Source organism: Schistocerca americana, chromosome 2 (assembly GCF_021461395.2).
Source record: "Schistocerca americana isolate TAMUIC-IGC-003095 chromosome 2, iqSchAmer2.1, whole genome shotgun sequence".
Taxonomy (NCBI): Eukaryota; Metazoa; Arthropoda; class Insecta; order Orthoptera; family Acrididae; genus Schistocerca; species Schistocerca americana.
In genome coordinates, this window is record NC_060120.1 from 960,879,410 (window position 1) to 960,903,136 (window position 23,727).

The 23,727-nt window shown below is 42.0% G+C and overlaps 1 protein-coding gene across 1 annotated transcript; it reads left to right on the forward strand.

Annotated features, from left to right (window-relative positions):
• Positions 1-819: 819 nt before the first annotated feature.
• LOC124596183 (proline-rich protein 2-like) lies at positions 820-13,330 on the forward strand. The gene is made up of 2 exons (XM_047135224.1): positions 820-962; positions 12,869-13,330. The coding sequence occupies exons 1-2, from the start codon at positions 924-926 to the stop codon at positions 13,184-13,186; spliced, it is 357 nt and encodes a 118-aa protein (XP_046991180.1). The 5' UTR covers positions 820-923; the 3' UTR covers positions 13,187-13,330.
• Positions 13,331-23,727: the final 10,397 nt, after the last annotated feature.

The window sequence follows — 23,727 nt, forward strand, 5'->3', positions numbered from 1 at the left end:
GTATCGCGAATGGGCATAGGTTCGTGCGCCAGATGGTAGAGCGTCGCGCCAAAAAAACTAAAGGTGCAGACTCTTGAAAATAGAAGCCAGCAGTTCCACGAAGTTATACAAAATTTCAAGAAACACTCTTAAGTCACGAATACTACAACCCCACGCTTCCTGTGGCAGGGACCGTGCAGACGGGTGCACAGCGTGTAGAGAGGCGTTGATGAAATCAACGTTCCATTCAGGAGTGGATCGAAAACCAACTTCAATGTATCGTACAATGAGAAATAACCTCTGCGACGCACTTAAAAGTGATTTGCAGAGTATAAATGTAGATGAATATGTAGGCGAAGATGTTACTATAGAAGTGCTTTAATATAAAATGAAATTGCTTCTATTTTTTAAAAAGTACTTGCGCACTGATTAGGTTGTGTTGAAACATCCACTTTGACTGTTATGAAGTTCAGGGATCATGTATCGAGATAAATAATTAGCTCGTATAATAAAATGTTTGTAGAGCTAGAGTGATGCAGGAGAGGAATCGGACTGGACCCTGAAACCGCATAGTTACATAGCAAAACTTGCTCCTTCTCATTCCAGAAATTTCTTCACAATAAGAATACGCACACCGGTAAAGGTCTCTGCGCCATCACAGACTATTACGTCATACATTAAAAGTGCATATGCTGAAAAGAATAAAAGCTCGGACGCCATGCGAGCTTAAATGTAGGTTTCCACACTGTAGTAAAGAGAATACGAAAGCTGTTAACACCTTCACAGTTGTGTTCTGTAGCCAAGGCAACCAGATGTTGCATTATATCAGCAAGATTCAGGTCTATTTTCGATGTCTTTGTTGTACAGTCACGACAGGAGAACGTCACGCAACGGTGCGACATATAAAAGACTTGCAACCCTGATCTTGGCCATCTTTCAGCACCATGAGGGCGACGGTGGCAGCTCTTCTCCTGTGTCTTGTGGTGAGTAGTAAGGACTGAGGCGTGCTCAACAAGTATTGCCACTCTTGCATCTTTTAATCAAGCCATTAGGTATATAAACGAGTAGAAATTGTCGTTTAGGCCGTATTGTCACAATTTCATGTCCTTATCACCATGACAAAGATGAATTATTCGTAATTTCGTACTGTTCACATATGAACTAAATATGGCTTCTGTATGTATATACGACAGTTTTAAACTTAGTGGTCCCTTTCAGCTGAAGTACTCATTTGACTTTCTTGATAGCGGTTTACGGGCTCTCGGCTATGGCATCAGGAACGCAAGGAATGAAACCTTCTCCTTAAAGAATCCAGCGGTAAGAAATCATACGCTGAGAGATCTAGCGAGTGGTGTAGTCATGTGCACGAGTTGTCTGCGTAAAACGAACCATAAGGCAATCGGTCTGGTGCATTTTCATGTACACTCATGAACGGTTGTGTTAGAGGCTTACAATTTTTCCAGTAATAATTATAAAGTGTATAAAATGTTTTAATATACTACTAATAATAACAAAAATACTTACACATCAGTTATTAGTAATACACTTTTACATCACTTTCAGTGAATTTCACTTCAGGGAAATACAGCATTTTAAAAGCATTTGTACCAAAATTTGAGAAGTATGTGTGCTGTACAATTCATTTAATAACAATAACAGCAACAAACCTTCACAACGTTGGAAATGGAAATGTCGTGTGGCTAGGGCCTCCCGTCGGGTAGACCGTTCGCCTGGTGCAGATCTTTCGATTTGACGCCACTTCGGCGACCTGCGCGTCGATGGGGATGAAATGATGATGATTAGGACAACACAACACCCAGTCCCTGAGCGGAGAGAATCTCCGACCCAACCGGGAATCGAACCCGGGCCCTTAGGATTGACAGTCTGTCACGCTGACGACTCAGCTACCCGGGCGGACTTCACAACGTTAATAACAACGTAATTTACAAACTATAAAATCGTAATGTGCACTGTCCATTATCAGAATTTCACTTGGCACTAAGATTATGTACTCAGGTCTCGAGCCCATACCTCTGTTAGCACGTAGGCGACTGCCGTTTCTTTCTGTCGTTACCCGCTGAATTGGAAAAGTCATTCAGTCTGTTAGTTCTGCTTCTTAGTAGAGGGATTTTCTTCTCAGGCGATCAGGCCACAAGCCCTTCCATAAAGACCAGCCGCTGGCAAGTAAGTGAAAAGAGCCCTGTGTTGAAAACAGCTCGTCATACCTTTTACATATGTAAAATCCATGCCTGGCTTGGGGCGTACGGAATCCGAGGAAATCTCCAACCCTTCTGCGGAGAGCAATAGTTTGTTCCTAAATAGCGTGAATTTTAACAGTAGACTGACGACACGCAGTGCGTACCACAGCAAATATCTTGTCTGTTTAAGCTGAACACCAAAATCTGGGGAGCGCTTTTACCGACCTGTATCGCTCCACCCAACACATCTACCTTTGCTCAGTGCTTGTCAAAGCCTGCGAGAATGCGATGGACCTAGCAGCACTACCGGAGATGAAAGGTTTTTAACTATTGCGATAACACTGCTAATTATTCGTACTTGCTGTCATTGTGCTCTTCAGTTCGAAGCCTTGTCTGATGCTAATGTGAGGGCTAGTCCCCCTTTTATCAACCTTTTTTCTTTTCCTTTGGGCCACACAAGAACGTTTCAGATTCAAGCGACGCTCCCACATATGATTTTTTCCTAGATACAAAAAAAAGCAAACACATAATGTAGGTGCAATATATTCTTTAAATTATGGATTGACTCTGAGATACAAATTGTACAAATTTATTACATGAGAGTTTAGTTTTTAATAGAAACATATGAACACCGGAATATTAGAAGACATTCAGAGTCTTGCGACACACCAGTTTGTCGCGACACGGAGGTTGGCAGCTCAGAAACTCTGCGCTGGTCTATCCTGTGTAATCCTCATCATCTCTGAATAACTGCTGCAACCTGTATACTTACGAACCTCTTCTCAGTACTCATACCTAGATCTCGCTCTACAATTTTTAACGCCTTCCCCCCCTCCTCCTGCCCCTTCACACATATTTCCCTTCAGCAACAAATTCACGATTCCTTAAAGTTTCATAATGTGTACTTCAGCCAGTCGCTTCTTTTAGTCGAGTTATATCGTAAACTTCTTTTCTTTTTCCGATTCGAATCAGTGCCTCCTAATTAGTTATTCCATCTACCTATGTAATTTTCAGCATACTCCTGTAGGACCACATTTCAAGAGTTCCGTTCTTTTCTTATCTAAACTGCTTATCGCCCGCATTTCATTTCCACACAAGGCTACACTCCAGACAAATACCTTCAGAAAAGGCTTCCTGGCACTTCGATTTATGTTAGATGTTAACAAATTCCTGTTTTTCGAGAATACTTCTCTTGCTATTGCCGGTGTGCTTTTTATATTCTCTCTCCTTCGCTCACCATCAGTTAAGTTGCTGCCAAAATAGTGAGACTTGTCTACTATTTTTTTGTCTCTTCTTCCTGTAGTATCGTATGATTTAATTCGGCTACATTCCATTATCTTCTTTCACTTTTGTTGACGATCATCTTACAATCTCTTTTCAAGACACTATCCATTCCGTTCAACATCTGTTCCATGCCTCTTGCCGTCTCTGGCAGAATTAGCAGAATTTGCACATTATCACCAAGCATCAAAGTTTTTTATTTCTTCTCTTTGATATTTAATTCCTTTTTTACCATTTCTTCTCGGTTTCCTTTACCGCTCGCTCAGTCCACGGTTTCGTTAATATAGGCAATAGACTACAGTATTGTCAAACTCCCTTATCAACCACTGTTTGGTTTTCATGTTCTTCGACCCTTACACGTGCGATCTGATTTCTGTACTAATTATAAATAAACGTTCGCTCCCTGTATTTTATCACTGCTACTTTCAGTGTTTCGAGGAATGTCTTCCACTCGTTAATATCAAAGCTTTAGCTAAGTCTACAAATACCAAAAGCTTTAGCCAAGTCTACAAAGGCTTTAAAGGTGGGTTTACTTCTTTTAGCCGCGCAGAGTGGCCGCACGGTTAGAGGTACCATGTCACGGATTGCGCGGCCCCTCTCACCGGAGGTTCGAGTCCTCCCTCGGGCATGAGTGTGTATGTTGTTGTTCTTAGCATAAGTTAGTTTGTCTGTAACTCTAGGGACCGATGACATCAGCAGTTTGGTCCCTTATGAATTCACACACATTTGAACTTGTTTTAACCTGTGTCATAAGTCATTCAGCCAGTATAGCATCATATGTTCCGAATCATCTACAGAACCTGATTTTCCCTGAGGACGGCTTTTAGCAATTCTTCTTCTGTAAATAATTTGAGTCACTATCTTACAATTATAACTTATTAAAGTAATTGGTAGTATTCGTACCTGTCAATACCTGTCTTACTTGGAATTCTAATTATTCCACTCATATACAGAAAAAAAAGAACGCCTTGAACGACTAGAGACATGACGCTCATTTTTATAGGACGTGTACATTAGCATTAGTACGTTCGGCAGAAATGATTAGCATTTGAAGCATGTCGACCTGCGGGTTTAAGCTCAACATCGATACCGCGGCGCAACACTACCAACCACTAAAATGTGTCTGTGGCTTCCGTTGTCGCTGCAAACCGAAGGTAACGAGATCAGTGTAACTTGAACAGACGTGCAGATTGCCTCACAAATGAATGCCCGAACCGTATCGTCAAATCAATGAGTTTGAAAGAGGGCGCGTTATCGATATGAGAGAATGTGACGTATCCACACGGGAAACAGATAGTCGTGTAGGACCAAGTGTTTCGGCAGTGCAACGGGTGTGTGGAGGCCGTAGATCACGACGATATGGCTAGGGCTCACCACCCACACCATCAGCACGGCCACCACCACCACCACCCTCACCCAATCGCCCGGAAAGGTCGACACCTCATCCTAACGGCATTGCAGGACAGATCTGCGTCCTCCTCGGCTCTGGCGCAACTCTGGAACAGTGGAACACATCGTACACTATCAGGGGAGACAGTTCGCCTTTTATTACGGTGCGGGTTACGCGCGCGTCCGCTTCTCCAACTACCTTTGAGGAATAGTCAGAAACATGCTAGACACCAAAAGGTGTATGGAACGACGTCACTGTGGACAGGAGTGGCTTCAGATAGTTTTTTCGGACGAATCCAGGTTCTGTTTGTTTGAAAATTACGGTTGCATTTTGGTTCGCCGCAGACCGGGGGAGCATCATCACAGTGACAGTATTCGCACAAGACATACAGCTCCAATTCAGGGTCTTATGGTGTGGGATCCTATTGGGTATCTCCACAAATCATAGCTGGAGCGCCGGCCTTTGTGACCGAGCAGTTGTAGGCGCTTCAGTCCGGAACCGCGCTGCTGCTACGGTCGCAGGTTCAAATCCTGCCTCGGGCATGGATGTGTTAGGTTTAAATAGTTCTAAGTCTAGGGGACTGATGACCTCAGGTGTTAAGTCCCATAGTGCTCAGAGCCATTTCAACCATTTGTCTGTTAGACTTCAGACACGACTGGCAATGATACTTAAGCGCGCAGGAGAGCGAAGCCAAAGTTACTCTCAAAACGTATCAACTACAAAGATACAAGTATAAGACCACGCAAACAAAAACCACTTTATAGTAACATTACATGCAAAACATCATACGCGGGGGGGGGGGGGGGGGGGGGGCTCTACTTGCAATGTTTCATCCTCTGTTCCAGATTTCCCGAAATCTCTGATTCACGTTCATACCACGCTGTGCCCTCCAAACGTACGGTACACACCCAGAAATTTCTGCCTCAAATTAAGATGAATGTCTTACACTACCGCCGATAGAATTAAAGGATCACTTTTTCGAAATCACTCCAATTACCTCCCATTGCGACGTATGAGATTGAAATTTGGCTCAAAGGTAACTGCAACCCTCCTCTGTAGTGATGCAGCAGTGCGACGCCCCGTGACGTCAACTTCTGTCTCGCAGACGCATCAAACAGCAACACGTGGACCCATGCGAAATATAAGTTCATGAGGTGTAAGTTGGGTTATTGATGTCAGATTAGTACCAAATTTTATCACAACTCTTCCCAATGCCACAGTGGACATGTCACACTATGAGAAAGTCGTCATACCCCCTCTCACCCACATTTCACCCCTTCTTTTGACGCCTCCGCGATGAAAGTTAGAACCGCGACGCCCACCGCTGAAATCACGTGGCTTTCTTATGTTTCGTCGAAAAAACATACAGATAACCCGCCGCACAGAAAAGTAATGAAAAGGCTTCTGGGCGGGGTATAAAGGGCGTCACTGCAATCACCGCTTAACGTAAGGTGTTGATTCTCATTCATTTTGTGGTCGGCAACGACAGTTCGTGGTGCGACGAGTAACGACGTTCTTGACAATATTTGATACTTCTCAAACGCCACAGACGCTTCAAAACTTCTCTAGAACCATCGTGGACCAGCAACAGCGCTTTGGAGTGCAGTGCAGCCCTAACTTTTGCTGTGGTGTGTAGCCTGTAGCCTGGAACCACAAAAGACCGTTCAAAACCATTCAACGAAATTTGAACGCGATCCGAAGCAGCAAGGCAATCATATGCGTTTTCAGTCCTAATATTTCCCGCCATCCTGTAGCGTGATCTTGCAGGGGTGCGATCTGACGTTTGCGTGAATAAAACGGAGAGCCCCAGTTCGGTAACATCCTCAGTGCCACCCGCACTTTAAAAACGTACCTGAACAGAGAAAACCCGTAAGGAGAATCCTAGACACCTGCAGATAGGCAACAAATCGACACATCTCAGTTCTGGCATGCCTACTGGCAGGCTATCTATAAACCACTACGAATTTGTACAGAGTACACTGGAATCGCTTCTACTGAATCAACGTCTTCTATGTGTTACAATCAGTGCAGCATAGAACTGATGCTGTAGCTTCCGTGACAAAACATCTACTATTGTCAACAGAAAAGTTTATTCAGAATTCCTGCTAAAAGAAATACTTCAGGATTTTGTCACGATCCACCGAGCTCTCTTCATCAGCCATAAAGTGTGGGAACACAGTTTGTCAACTGCATAATAATTTAATTTCGGGCTTCCAGTGTGTGATGAGAGATACGTGTCATGCAGTGAAATTGCATGCACCTCCTTCGTACTGAGTATTTTAGTAAGAACGCTATCCTCGACTTTTCCATTGAGACGCATTTAGCCCCGAGATTTAAAATATTTCAGTTCTCTTTGTCGATAGGTGAAGAACTGTTTATTAAAACAGAAATGTTGATTAACAGAGTCTTATGAAATATTAATATCGTCTGTGATCCTGTTCGGCATTCACACTATATTGTTTGACGCAGTCGCAACAAACACAGTTACGAACACTACCTGACCTAAAGCATCTGGACAGTCCAAAGTAATACGAAATTGACCACTAGGGGTCAAGAGAGGCGGCCGCGACAGTATAAAAGGAGGCGAAGAATATTACGTGGTCAGTAGAGAAGCAGTAATAGCAGACTGGGAGTTCACGACAGCTCACTGACTTCGAATATGAAATAGCCATTGCATATCACTTAAGTAACAAATCCATTAGGGGCACTTGAACCCATTGAAAGCTGTCCAGGTGGACTGTTGGTGAAGAGACTCTGACGTGCAGACGTGCAGGAGCAACCACAGCGGGCGGACCTCACGTGGTTGTGGGGCGGGACTGTAAGCCATTGCGCACGGTGGGTGTACACAGCCATGTGAAATCAGGGAAACGAATCACTGGTGAGTTACAAAGTCCTACCAGCTGTCAAGGTAGCACAATTACGGTGCGTGGTTTTTTTTTTTTTTTTTTTTTTTTTTTTTTTTTTTTTTTTTTTTTTTTTTTTTTTTTTTTTTTTTGTCATCAGTCTGCTGACTGGTTTGATGCAGCCCGCCACGAATTCCTTTCCTGTGCTAACCTCTTCATCTCAGAGTAGCACTTAGCACTTGCAACCTACGTCCTCAATTATTTGCTTGACGTATTCCAATCTCTGTTTTCCTCTACAGTTTTTGCCCTCTACAGCTCCCTCTAGTAACATGGAAGTCATTCCCTCATGTCTTAGCAGATGTCCTATCATCCTGTCCCTTCTCTTTATCAGTGTTTTCCACATATTCCTTTCCTCTCCGATTCTGCGTAGAACCTCCTCATTCCTTACCTTATCAGTCCACCTAATTTTCAACATTCGTCTATAGCACCACATCTCAAATGCTTCGATCCTCTTCTGTTCCGGTTTTCCCACAGTCCATGTTTCAATACCATACAATGCTGTACTCCAGACGTACATCATCAGAAATTTCTTCCTCAAATTAAGGCCGGTATTTGATATTAGTAGACTTCTCTTGGCCAGAAATGCCTTTTTTGCCATAGCGAGTCTGCTTTTGATGTCCTCCTTGCTCCGTCCGTCATTGGTTATTTTACTGCCTAGGTAGCAGAATTCCTTAACTTCATTGACTTCGTGACCATCAATCCTGATGTTAAGCTTCTCGCTGTTCTCATGTCTACTACTTCTCATTACCTTCGTCTTTCCCCAATTTACTCTCAAACCCATACTGTGTACTCATTAGACTGTTCATTCCGTTCAGCAGATCATTTAATTCTTCTTCACTTTCACTCAGGATAGCAATGTCATCAGCGAATCGTATCATTGATATAATTTCACCTTGTATTTTAATTCCACTCCTGAATCTTTCTTTTATTTCCATCATTGCTTCCTCGCTGTACAGATTGAAGAGTAGGGGCGAAAGGCTGCAGCCTTGTCTTACACCCTTCTTAATACGAGCACTTCGTTCTTGATCGTCCACTTTTATTATTCCCTCTTGGTTGTTGTACATATTGTATATGACCCGTCTCGCCCTATAGCTTACCCCTACTTTTTTCGGAATCTCGAACAGCTTGCACCATTTTATATTGTCGAACGCTTTTTCCAGGTCGACAAATCCTATGAAAGTGTCTTGATTTTTTTTAGCCTTGCTTCCATTATTAGCCGTAACGTCAGAATTGCCTCTCTCGTGCCTTTACTTTTCCTAAAGCCAAACTGATCGTCACCTAGCGCATTCTCAATTTTCTTTTCCATTCTTCTGTATATTATTCTTGTAAGCAGCTTCGATGCATGAGCTGTTAAGCTGATTGTGCGATAATTCTCGCACTTGTCAGCTCTTGCCGTCTTCGGAATTGTGTGGATGATGCTTTTCCGAAAGTCAGATGGTATATCGCCAGACTCATATATTCCACACACCAACGTGAATAGTCGTTTTGTTGCCACTTCCCCCAATGATTTTAGAAATTCTGATGGAATGTTATCTATCCCTTCTGCCTTATTTGACCGTAAGTCCTCCAAAGCTCTTTTAAATTCCGATTCTAATACTGGATCCCCTATCTCTTCTAAATCGACTCCTGTTTCTTCTTCTATCACATCAGACAAATCTTCACCCTCATAGAGGCTTTCAATGTATTCTTTCCACCTATCTGCTCTCTCCTCTGCATTTAACAGTGGAATTCCCGTTGCACTCTTCATGTTGCCACCGTTGCTTTTAATGTCACCAAAGGTTGTTTTGACTTTCCTGTATGCTGAGTCTGTCCTTCCGACAATCATATCTTTTTCGATGTCTTCACATTTTTCCTGCAGCCATTTCGTCTTAGCTTCCCTGCACTTCCTATTTATTTCATTCCTCAGCGACTTGTATTTCTGTATTCCTGATTTTCCCGGAATATGTTTGTACTTCCTCCTTTCATCAATCAACTGAAGTATTACTTTTGTTACCCATGGTTTCTTCGCAGCTACCTTCTTTGTACCTATGTTTTCCTTCCCAACTTCTGTGATGGCCCTTTTTAGAGATGTCCATTCCTCTTCAACTGTACTGCCTACTGCGCTATTCCTTATTGCTGTATCTATAGCGTTAGAGAACTTCGAACGTATCTCGTCATTCTTTAGTACTTCCGTATCCCACTTCTTTGCGTATTGATTCTTCCTGACTACTGTCTTCAACTTCAGCCTACTCTTCATCACTACTATATTGTGATCTGAGTCTATATCTGCTCCTGGGTACGCCTTACAATCCAGTATCTAATTGAAATCTTCCCGTATCTCCCGGCCTTTTCCAAGTATATCTCCTCCTCTTGTGATTCTTGAACAGGGTATTCGCTATTACTAGCTGAATCTTGTTACAGAACTCAATTAGTCTTTCTCCTCTTTCATTCCTTGTCCCAAGCCCATATTCTCCTGTAACCTTTTCTTCTACTCCTTCCCCTACAACTGCATTTCAGTCTCCCATGACTATTAGATTTTCGTCCCCCTTTACATACTGCATTACCCTTTCAATATCCTCATACACTTTCTCTATCTGTTCATCTTCAGCTTGCGAAGTCGGCATGTATACCTGAACTATCGTTGTCGGTGTTGGTCTGGTGTCGATTCTGATTAGAACAACCCGGTCACTGAACTGTTCACAATAACACACCCTCTGCCCTAACTTCCTATTCATAACGAATCCTACAACTGTTATACCATTTTCTGCTGCTCTTGATATTACCCGATACTCATCTGACCAGAAATCCTTGTCTTCCTTCCACTTCACTTCACTGACCCCTACTATATCTAGATTGAGCCTTTGCATTTCCCTTTTCAGATTTTCTAGTTTCCCTACCACGTTCAAGCTTCTGACATTCCACGCCCCGACTCGTAGAACGTTATCGCTTCGTAGATTATTCAATCTTTTTCTCATGGTAACCTCCCCCTTGGCAGTCCCCTCCCGGAGATCCGAATGGGGGACTATTCCGGAATCTTTTGCCAATGGAGAGATCATCATGACACTTCTTCAAATACAGGCCACATGTCCTGTGGATACACGTTACGTGTCTTTAATGCAGTGGTTTCCATTGCCTTCTGCATCCTCATGTCGTTTATCATTGCTGATTCTTCCGCCTTTAGGGGCAATTTCCCACCCCTAGGACAAGAGAGTGCCCTGAACCTCTATCCACTCCTCCGCCCTCTTTGACAAGGCCGTTGGCAGAATGAGGCTGACTTCTTATGCCGGAAGTCTTCGGCCGCCAATGCTGATTATTTATCAAAATTTAGGCAGTGGCGGGGATCGAACCCGGGACCGAAGACGTTTTGATTATGAATCAAAGACGCTACCCCTAACGTATGGCGTTAAAAGAAATGGTTTAAATGGTTGAGCACCACCTCATAAGCTCTAGAGACAACAGAGACATCACGGCACAAAGTCCAACGAGTAATCGAACAAAGAAAATCGAAGATGTAGCGAAATGAGAGACCAAAACAATGGTATACAATGAGAACAATACGAGAACACAGCGAAGATATAACTGAAGGAAGAGCCGCGGCGTGGCTAACTTCATGATACGTCCGCGAGCACAACTGTTCGGGACGATAATACAGTAGTTTCTGTACACGCAATGCTGGTTGCGCTCGCCGTCTAGCCGCTGCAGTACAGCTCCAGGCCATTCGCCAGGCTCACCAGGGCGAGACGCCATATAAGCCACACATTTCTGTAGCGTAGCTTAGCGTGTAAAGAGCTACGCCACTGGACATTTGATGACTCGGAAGGAGTGATTTGGACTGACGAATCACGCTATTACCTGTGGCAGTCCGACGTAAGCAATTTGGGTTCGACGAATGCTTTGGGAACATACCTCTCATCATGTGTGGTGACAGCAGTGAAGTAAGGTACAGGTGACTTTATGGTATGGGACTATTTTCCGTGGTTAATATGTTCTCCACCTATTGCGTTTTACAATACGCTAAATGCGTACGGACATAAATATATTTTATGTTAATGTGTACTGTGTACAGCAGAGGAACAGATCGGAGGCGGCGATTGATCAGTATGACGATGCACCTTGTCATGAACAAGTATTTGTGAAGCAATGGTTTGTGGACAATAACACTGATGATGTGGACTGGTCTGCTCAGAGTCAGGACCTGAACCCAATGGAATATATTTTTAATGTTAGGTCGACTTCTCTCTACACACTAGCGTCCTACAACACCACCTTCTGTGAAATGGGCTCTTGAGGAAGGACCAGCCTACCATTCCACAAACATTCAGATACCTCATTCAAAATGTATCTAACAGAGTTCAAACCATGATACACGGAAAAAATGGACGCATCTCATACTGCTCTCCACTAATGCCTGTCTAGATACGTTTGTTCTGATTGTATGTTTCTGAAGAGCCAGATTCCACTTTATTGATGGACGGAACATGTTACCTATGATGAAAAATTTTGCTTTGAGGGAGTTGATATAATGCTATGTTCATACCTTACATGGGGAAGTTTATGAGAGTTATAATTCTTTTTTAAGAACGTAAACTATTTGGGAAACGAAGCTATAACCTCATAACACGTAACATTCTTGGTTCAATGTCAAATATTCATTCTACAGCACATAACTAAAATGCAACCTAAAACGTCTCAGGATACTTATTCCAATTACGCCATGTTGACGATCATTAACAGCTTCATTATCAAGTGGTAATTGATACCACAAATATTTTATGGTATCACACACTTATAATTAACATAACATAGCGTATGAAAGTAAAAAATTACTTTCTTTGAACATCCGTCTGGGCTGGATCCAGACGGTAAACTTTCTGTGAGCTCTACGTTGTACGAGCCTTGCTCATTTTGACGATCAATTGCCCATGAAACGCAAAGTTATAGGTATTAAGTCCCATTCTGGCATAAAATTTAAATCTGTCAGGTACTTTTGAGGATTATTATGCTTGTTATCCAACTGAAACATGCGTCTAACTCTTGATTATCTGATGCCAATAACATTAACAAACTGATATTTCAGAGGGCATGTTGTAGACAAAAGGGCTCACATCAACAGACTACATCACTCAATTCTGCTGCAGGTGACATCATGCAGAAGTCAGGAGACACCACCTGGCCCTCCTGGACCAACCGAAGGGCCACAACCAACTGGCCCACCTGGTCCACCAACCGGAGGTCCTGACCCAACAGGTCAACCTACTGGAGGTCCTGAACCAACTGGACCACCAGGACCACCAACTGGAGGTCCTGAACCAACAGGTCAGCCTACTGGAGGACCTGAACCAACAGGAGGGCCACAACCAACTGGTGAACCACAGCCTACTGGAGGACCTCAGCCCACTGGACAACCAGGGCCGCCTTCTGGGGGACTTAGCAATGGTTTCCTCGGTATCTTCTAATTAAACAGCGCCAGAATCTCACCTGAAGCATAACTACAGATCTTCCTTCCTCTTTGGCCACTAAACGCATCTTAATTTATTGATTTGGATTTTTACTGTTTCTGTTATTTCTCACTAAATTACCAATAAAAAAGTTTTTGTTTATTTGTTTTATTTTACTGTGATACTGATTGAGTATTCTGATTGATTCAGATCAAGAATGTCTCAGATCAAATCACTGGGAGCAGCTACTGGCATAAAATGTTCGCTGGAAGAATGGATATCATGCACAAAGAAATGGGGAAACACTAACTACCAGCATTTCAAATTCTTCATGTTGTCATAAAAACAGTCTGGATACCAGTATGTCTAGATGAAGAAGCGCCTGCATTCCTACCTTACTACCTACAAGGCTAATTCAATCTAATTCCAATGTGTATTCGTCCTTACTGTTCCCTGTTATCCTAGGAAGAAGGTGTTGCAGTTATGAGTTGCAAGTAATGAGTTGATCAGTTATTCTTATGCCTATGCTGTGGTTTGTATAGAGTACGCCTCAGTCTCTTGCAACTTAATTTAGTCTAGGGTTAAGCGCTAGTGTTCTGAACAGCAACTCCTACACTGACAGAGCTGATTTGCTCGACTCCTACCTCTCTTATAATCCCTCCTTCTAACATATTCTGTGCTGCTGCATTTCAAACAATATTTAAAAACCTCTGAGACCGAACAAGTTAACGCAGTAAACAGAAGATTGACTTGTATTTGTCCAAGCATACGAAGACTCATTACAAATAGTGTAGGAAGAAACAGAGACCACCTTCTACTACAGCAACAAGCATGAGTCTTCCTGAACTAAAGCATGAACGATGGAGCCAGAGCTGTGACTAGGCAGTGTGTGCACAGCATCAAGTAACGACGAAGCTTCAAGAGCGAAGGCATCTGATTTCCGCCAACCGTCATATATCGTGGCAGTAGGGGGCGCTCATGGTACGGAGCCGCTGGAGGCGTGGCCCAGTGGCCGTGCCGGATCCTGCACGATATCTATCAGGTTCAATGGAAACTTCCGATTCCACTGTCAACTTTGATGCCTATGGGGTAGTATCGACATGTGATATCATAGTTAATTCTCGTCACTAGCTGACAAGAGTACTGCTTTCAGCATTAGCTGTTAATAATGGTTATCACCCCCATAACAAATAAGAACTCTGCTGGTTGTAAAGTATTATACTGGGGTAATAAACTAGAACGTCCTCCTTTTTTAGATAAAATCGTTCTCTGTTGCACTGGCATAACGAGGACCAGGTATTTAGTCCCCATAAATCAACGTACTCACTGTTTCTCGTGATATATAGCATCTGACATGTCCATTTCAGACTAAACTGGGGATTATCTATGAAGAGAACAACCTTTCTTTGTTTTAGTACACTGGCCATGTTGGCATCATCATAGCAAAAAGATCTCTCCTTCTCTAACGGGTTAACTGCAATGTAGCGATTCTATTCCTTCGAGGACTGTAATTCTCGGTCATGACTCGTTGCTGGATCGTCTGGATTCCGAACTTTTGCCTCGAAATTGATTATACTGTCTATGAACGTTAAAGCACCTGGACATAACACACTGACTTTCATCGCCCTCCATTTTGCCCATCACTTTCCAGTGCTGCTCGCCTAGCATATGATGCTTCGACATCAATTGACCTAACAGGCACTGACAGCTGCGTTCTTTCACTCTTATCGCTCTTCAAAAACACACATCTGTGAGCCACGTATATTTAACGTAACCGACTACAGTGGCACTAGTTTGTACATAGCACAGAAGGACTTTGTAAAACAACGTACTCCATCATACAGAGAATCAATTCGTGTTTCTTTGGATTGTTTCTTTCCTGTGTCTCTACGTCTACGTCTACATCTACATACAAAGTCCGCAAGCCACCACATGGAGCGTGGTGGAGATTTCTCTGTAGCACTAATAGTCATTTCCTTTCCTAGTCTACTCCCAAACAGAGCGAAGGAAAACAACTGTCTACATGCATCCGAGAGAGGCGTAATCTCTCTAACCGTGTCTTGGACTGCGGGCCATGCTCCTGGTCGGTATAAACAAAGATCACAAATTTGTAATGATGAAGAGGTGACTCAAGTGTAAGAGAATCTTCCGGTATGGGAAACTCGTGCTCTGAGGAATGATTAGATCAGTTTGAAGTTCTCGAAGACTTTAGATCAGTTGTCAGACAGACACCCGTGGGTCACTTGTGGCCAGAATCAAGTATTTGTGCGTCCCGCAGTTCTCACCCCTATGTTATAATAATATTCATCTAGTAAGTAAGAGCCACAGCCAAAAACGTGAAGTAACGTTATGATCTTCTTTTCGCGCTCAGAAACAAAAACATACATACAGAAACAGTAATATTTCGAGATGTGCTTAATTTTAATTGACGTTGGTGAAATCGGATGTGAGGTAAGAAGAGTTGACCGCTTACCTCAGGGGGCAGAGGGATAAATAGTACCGCCACTGCAGAATTAGACGTTGTGAGAGGATGAATGTTTTACTGTTATTCTTCCAGTACCGACAATTCACGGGCATGCGCGACTCGGATCAATCACCTACTCTGCAATTAATTTGGACACAGAAGCTACATGGATTCGTGAACGTGCATTACATATACGGTCATCTTCAAATGTGGTATTTATTTGTACAAAAGAACATTAAATTCAAGAAAAACGTCATTCAAAACTTATATGATCATATCTCGTTTTGGATAAATCATTTCAATGTCTGTATAATTACTACTATTAATCAATTAATGGTCCACTAGCAAGTTAGGCAACTACATGCCACAAATTAGGGGTCGCTGAGCGTGGCAGCAATTTGAAACAGAAAACAATCGACACTAATTCTGAATGGTGACGGCTTTTGACGATTAGTACCTCGGGACGGCACCAAACATATCACACCCTTACTATTGCTAACCTAGTGGCGGATCACAACATTCCAATTTATGCAGATTCCGAACTTACAATAAGATCAGTGCATATCTGGCCCGAGGCGCCATCCCTTCTCTTGGGCAAAAGCGTTTGGCAACCCCTGCTCTAGATACTGCAATAATGAATACAACAGTAGGCATTTCAGTAGAAGAGGTACGAGTATCTCTAAAAAGGCCACTCACAGAAGCCGAACAGACAAAATTAGGTACAAGGAAGAAACTGGGAACAAACTGTGGGTAACAGAAGAAATATTTCAACAGATCGACAAAAGACAAAATACAAAAATGTTCAGAGACTGGCAGGAACACAGCGGTATAAATCACTTAAGAATGAAATCGACATGATCTGCATGGAAGCCAACGAGAAATGGCTGCAGGAAAAAATGTGAAGAAATCGAAATGAGATTAGCCATCAGCAGGAACACAATGAAAATTCTGAGTCAAAAACGCACACCGGCCATTCCTTCAACAGAGGCGAGGTGTGTGTGTGTGGATAGTGCTTCCTCAGCAGAACCCACACAGAATCGTCAGGAAGCGTAGCCTAGTATTTTTCTACTACAAACAAAATGAAACAGCCAATGAGAGCTTCCTAAATCAAGCATGCATTTGTGGTGGAAGGGGGGTGGGGCGTGATATCATTCTCGTCCAGAGGTGATGACAACTGTGTAATGCATTGCGTATACTTTGCTTGTCTGCATGCAGTCAAGTCCTCAAAGATGCAGTCTCTGAAATCTATCACATGATATAATCTACACATGCATGAAGGAGATGGAATAGCCTGTCTGTCATGTAAATTAAAACAGACGTTATAGGTATACGGTAGATCACAAGAGAAACAGAGATATGTAGCCCAATTTATATGGAATGTTATACTCTCATAATCCATACACAATTAATAGTGCACAATAACATTTTCATAACACACCTATAACATGTAGGCTACAATTTCAGTTTTCTTACATACTTACAACAAGGTCACAATTACATTTTCATAATACACCTGCAGCACACCGATTACATCAGTTTCACGATACATCTAAAACATGTACATTACGCAGTCAGTTTCGTAATACGATTACAACATTTAGGTTAGATTTTCAGTTTATCTTTTTATGTCTGTAACCTACAGGCTACAATTTCAGTACTATATTGCAATCTTGTATGATACATTATATGAATTTGTGTTGTCTGCTTTTTCAGAAATGTCCAAAAGAACAGACACCACACAGAATCCGCAGCTGTGATACATGTTATACAAACTGAAGGTGGAGGGGAGAGAAAGGAGAAGAAAGAGGAGGGACTACTGATGCCAGCTGCATCGGGTCTTTATGTGGGACCAGTGGCAATGAGTGAAAATGTGGGCCAGAAAGGGATTCAAATCTGGGATCTCCTACTTGCTAAGCAGTTGCTTTAAACACTGTGCCACTCAGACACACTGTTTATTGTAACTGCCTCGACTATCTCAGCACACCTCTAAGCCAACCCACACTCCCACCTCACACCATCTATCCACAACCCCCATCCATGTCCTCCATGCTCGCTACTTTGAAATTCCTGAAGATGGTGGATTCATTGCCTGACCAGGTGAATAAGTTATATGGATGTTTGGTGTAGGCTGCAGTTGACATCAGTAGTCCCTTCGCTTTCCTTTCCTTTCCTTCCCTTCCTCCCCCCCCCCCCTCCATCTTCAATTTAAATAATATGTATCACAGCTGCAGAATTTCGGTATAACTATGTGCAACACCCTTTAGTTGGTTCCTGTGATGTAGTGGGGTAGACAGTTTGCAGAACTATGAAGAAAGGAACTGAATGATCACAATCTGGCTACCTACCTCCCCTCACACTTCTAGCCTCCATAACCACCCCATTCACCCTGTTACACCTCAGAACACAGTTTATCCCCTAGTACAGCTCTGCTGCACTTAGACATGGTACACACACTTAATATTCATTCTTAATCCACTTTATTTAACAGTAAACAGTAATTTTATACTATACAACACTTGTTTTCACCAAGTTTTCCATCTCCTGCAACTTGGAAACTGTTAGTCCTAGAGAAAAAAATGAATAGGACTTTTTCATAGTAAATGTAATGTAGTTTGTATGATATTGTCCAAAGATCATTGTGAACACCACGGTTGGCAATACGCATCAACATCAAATGCATTAGTGATGTCTCGCTGCAATCCGCAATGACGAATGGGAGATGCTAAAGAAGACACACCCGCTCTCTCAGCACTCTCTCAGCACAGCAGCATCCTCTCACAGAAGTCAATATAGAGCCGAGCATGGAAGCTGTCTGCCCAGTTCGTGAGCTCAGATGAAGGAGTCAACAGCATCAAGTAGGACTAAAGAGTTATTCAAGTCTCAGATGGAAATGTATTTTCGTAATGTTGAACACTCTACTTCAAAAGAACAGTTCATTAATTAGTGCATCAAGTTTTAAATTATCAAGCTCTCCTGTGGCAAAGGATTGTATCAAGTTAAGTAAATATTTTTATCATTCACGTAATAAAGTGAACATATATTTGATGTGCTGTAGGGCAGATGAACCATCACCCAGAGCAATCAGAGAACCCATAGTTATGGCCAGACGATTGTTGTTTTGTCTGGTCACAATAGTTTAATTTCATACTGGCTAACATTTTTCTTAGAGGATGCAGTTTCGAATTATTCAGAAAAGATGTAAAAAAATGAACATTAAGCTCACCCACACCTGAAAGCTCACACCCCATCGGTAGGGATTTTTAGTATGTTGTTCATGACACTCTCTCCTACCAGTGTACAAAAATTTGCGACTAAATAATTTTTTCGACTTTGTTTGGTCTTCGTTGACTAGGCTATTTGGCCAATAGTGCCAGTTTATATTGCTTTATAGTCTAAACTGTGCGCAGCTTATTGACAGTCGATTTATAAATACTTTGTTCATGAGCGTTTCATACATTTCGCTCTACGTATTGAGCATTATGCTCCATTTTCAAGGATGCACATTTTTGCATTGAGTCCTCCAAACTATATTGGTTGCTTCAGATTTCGCGAACTAGAAGTTATAATGGATACCTACAAAAAAGTGTTATAAAAACATGAAATAGCCATTCCAGCAGCTATTGATTTATCAGTAACAACATTAAATCCACTTAATTCATTTGCAAGCCACTTTTCATTAAATTCAACACTGCGCTTGACATTCGGTCTTTCAGTCAAAATAGTATCTTCATAACTACCTTTACTCCTTACTAACATTATTCATTTTTGCTCATTAGCATATTTTTACCTAAAACACAATTATGTAAATATTTGAACAACTTTTTTTATCGCTCATCGCATTCATGCAGTTCTCAGCAGTAATATCGATATGGCAGAATGACGAGATGTGGCAAATTTGGCATAGTATAAGCTTATTAACTAGACATTCCTTTAAATTCCTTTGGACAAGAACATAATTTTTCTTACAATGTAATATGGAAATGAGCTGCTTTGGAACTCCCAGCTTGTTGGTGCTAGGTAGTGGCACATATTTCTCTGGACATGATATTTAATAAGGGAAAAGTTCATGCAGATTTTCTGGATACTCAAGATCCACTTCTAAGCAGCAGCCTGTGTCTGAATAATGTGCTATGTTCGTTTCACCAAAACCCTCCACAGAAATCCATCCAAAATCAGAGAGTGATAGGTATTGCAACACTGCTCACCCATACAGATTGTTAACATCAAGGTTTATAATAGAAGACTTATCTTCACTTTCACTGTAATCAGTCCTGATCCTATTCTTTGTAACTGCATGTCTATGTGAGCAGTGAACAATACCGCCTCTGATGCCATCCTCAACGAATCAAATTCTTCTATGTCTATAAGGAGTTGCAATTTTATATTAGTAGTATTCAGCAATGCATACCATACCAGTCCAGGTAAGAACACATAGTAACCCAGATCTAGCTCATATGTTTTAAGGCAGAATACGTGGAGATTTTCAAACTCATCAGCGAAAAGGAAAACATCGGTTTTCAAACATAAGTTGGAATAATCTTCTAATGTATTGCATCGAAATAACCTCAACTTTTTCTGTGCTTTTTTAGTAATCTAATTCTTCGCTTTTTTCACCAGTTAGCAAGTTTTTGAATACTTCGATTGGCAGTAACGTTCGTAGCTAGTAGTCAAGTGGCGAGCGTTGCTGCCTCTGGGTCATGGGGTCCCGGGTTCGATTCCCCATCAGGTTGGAGATATTTTTCTGCCTGGGGACTGGGTGTTTGTGTTGTTCTCATCATTTCATCATCATCATTCGTGACAGTGGCTAGATTGGATTGGGTAAAAAATTGGACTGTGTAAAAATTGGGACTTTGTGCGGGCACTGATGACAGCGAAGTTCAGCGCCCCACAAACCAAACATCATCATCAATGGCAATAACTGTTCCACTAACCAAACAGATTCATCAGTTACATTCTCATAAGGAATGGTGCTTTTCCTTGTTGAACAATTTAAATTACCTGTCGCCAGGGAAAAACTCTATTGCTACCGTCAATTCTTCAGATTTTAGATAACAGATACCTTTTCCTAGCGGCCGTACCAGAAAGTTCATTGAATCTACACGCCGAAATTTTATTCAGATAGATTTAGTGAAAGTTTCATTTTTTTCTGTATTTGCCGCAATCATAGAAATATAATCCCTAGTTTTTTAGTCGTTTCATTATAATTCGCTAGAATGTGAAACACAACAGACACTTAAAACTATTTTTGTAATTTAAATTGCAACCATCATGTGCAGCTTCAAGGACTCTGCCTATAAAATGACAGTGATCTTTGTGTTTCACATCTGTTTACACGAAACTTTCATGGGAGATGTGCCATATTTCTGCTGTTCAAAACGCCTCTTCCATACTGGTAATCACCTGCTTGTTTTGCAATAAATAATTTTTCACGCTTTCAGCAATCTGGTGTCCCTGTAATGCTAAACAAGTGCAGTCAGCTCTTCGGTAGAGCTGCAACTATGAATTTTCGTCACTTTAAATGCAATGTACGTAAAGTGTCTTTTTGTTCAATTTGTGCCCATGAATTTAGTTACTAAGAGATGGTTGCAGCAAGCATTCGATGTCTGCAATAATGACAAATGGTGACATTAATTTTTTTTTTATGAGTCAAATTATGTGAAATGTTTCTCTGTTTTGGGTGTGATCCTTCTGACTGACTTAAACTGTGTGCAGTCAACCAAGTGTGCATCTTCCTTTTCGCTAGAATGAAAATAGCACAGACAACTCTCATAACATAACTGTATTCTGACGATAAGTTATGCTACTACTTGCTAGCAAGGTAAGGTCTTTTATGTAATACGAGCAATGGTATGCATCTACATCTACAATGAGGTACAGAAGTCATGGGATACCTCCTAATATCGCGTGGGACCTCCTTTTGCCCAGCGTAGCACAGCAACTAGAAGTGCCATGGGCTCAATAAGACGTTGGGAGTACCCTGCAAAAAAATACTGAGCAATGCTGCTTCTATAGCCGCTCCTAATTGCGAAAGTGTTGCCAGTGCAGGATTTTGTGTATGAACTGACCTCTCAATTATGTCCCATCAAGGTTCGATGGGATACATGTGGTGTGATACGGGTGGTCAAATCATTCGCCTGATCTGTCCAGAATCTTCTTCAAAACAGTCGTGAACAATTTACTCCGATGTGGAGCTCTCTGTCTGACCCTGTTCGTTGCCATCTTCTTGATGTTACTCCAGGAGTGGCCAACGGCTGCCACCTCAGCTTAAACAGTCCTGCGCCAGGTCGACCTCGGTCTGCCTCTCCCCCTTGCTCCTTGTGGGTTCCATTCTAAAGCCTGCTTTGGAATATGTTGCGGGTCTCTTCTCAGGGTGTGTCCAGTCCATTTCCATTTCGTTTCTTTTACGATTATCGCTGCTTTCCGTTGTTGGGTGCGTTGCCATAGTTCTTGGTTTGAGATAACATCTGGCCGGCGCACTTCCAGTATAGTCCTCATACATTTATTGATGGAGGTTTGTATTCTTCTTTGAATTTGTGTTGTTACCTTCCACGTTTCACACCCGTAAAAGAGAACAGATTTTAATTTGAGTCGAGGATTTTAAGTTTTACCCTCAACAATATTTCACGAGATGTCCAAACTGGTCACAACTGGGCAAAGGTCACTTCTGCCTTTTTAATCCTACTTTTGACGTCTTGTGTCCCCCCTCCATTTTTGGAAGCAGTACTTCTCAGATAACTAAAGCTCGCCACCTGCTCTTTCACAGCTAGTGCGTTCTTGTTCTTACTGTTCATCCTAAGCTCTTTAGTCTTAGCCGTGTTTATTTTTAATCCAACTCTCCGAGCTCCTGTTTCCAATTACTTAAGCTTCTCACACGTATCCTTGAAAGTATGGTGGCAGATGACGTCCGCAAAGTCCAGGTCCTCCAGGCGATGATATAGAGTCCACTGCATACCTCTCCTTCAAGACACCATCTAATGTCAGCAGAAACAGCAGTGAAAGCAAACAACCCTGCCTTACCTTACTCCAGAATTTAAAATGAATGGTTCTGAGAGATTTCCATCACGTTTCACCTGACAAGTATATCCTCTGTATATCTTCACAATACTGATGATCTTTGGAGGTACTCCGTAACTCTGCATTGTTTTCCAGATGGCTTCACGCTGCACCCTATCAAAGGCTTTTTCCAGATCAACGAAAGCTAGATACAAAGGAGATCAGTATTCCATCGATTGCTCAATAATGATCCTCAAGGTGTTGATTTGGTCTGCGAATTATCTGCTGTCACTGAAACCAGCCTGTTCTTTCCTGAGCTTACACTCCATGGACACTCTGAGACGGTTTAAAACAATCCTTGGAAACATTTTGCTGGGTATTGACACGAGTGTGACGCCACGCCAGTTGTTGCACTCTGTCACGTCTCCTTTCTTGGGCAACTTCATAAGGATTAATTCCCTTCCTCCAATCTTCTGAGATGGTTTCTGAAGCCCACGAATGGCTGCAGATGGTCTCCAAGTCGCCGAAAATAGCCATTTACAATCAATGAACGGTATATGTCTTCTTCCAACTAAAATTCTGCATTCAAATTCTGTTAATTCCTGTTGGGTGGTTATACTCACGGCGGAAACCTATGCACATGAACGACCTAGGTGCAGATAACTGCACTGCCCTTTTGTACATTGTGTACGCGATACTATCGCCGTCTGTATAGCTGCATTTCGCTGTCCCATGCCTTTCGCCACGTCAGTGTGAAGCATTACACGAACAGACCCACATAATCTAACGTCGCAAAAACGACGCAAAGCACAAAGATGTGCATTATCTACTTATTTCCTGTAAATATCTTCAAATCTAAGTAACGTATGTAAATTCATTTTGGAAAAAGTAATTATTGTTTCATAAATAATATTTCAGAGATATAGCAGCAGTCAGCCTGCGGTTGATTGCGATCGATTGTAATACTTTTTTTTCCTTAGAAAGTAAGTGAAGACCGTTCCTGCTCGGATCTCTCTCTCTTTGTTAACATCTAGACTGATAGGACTACTATAGCTGCGTTCCTTGCGTATCAATTATTAATCTATCTTTTATGTAGATAAAT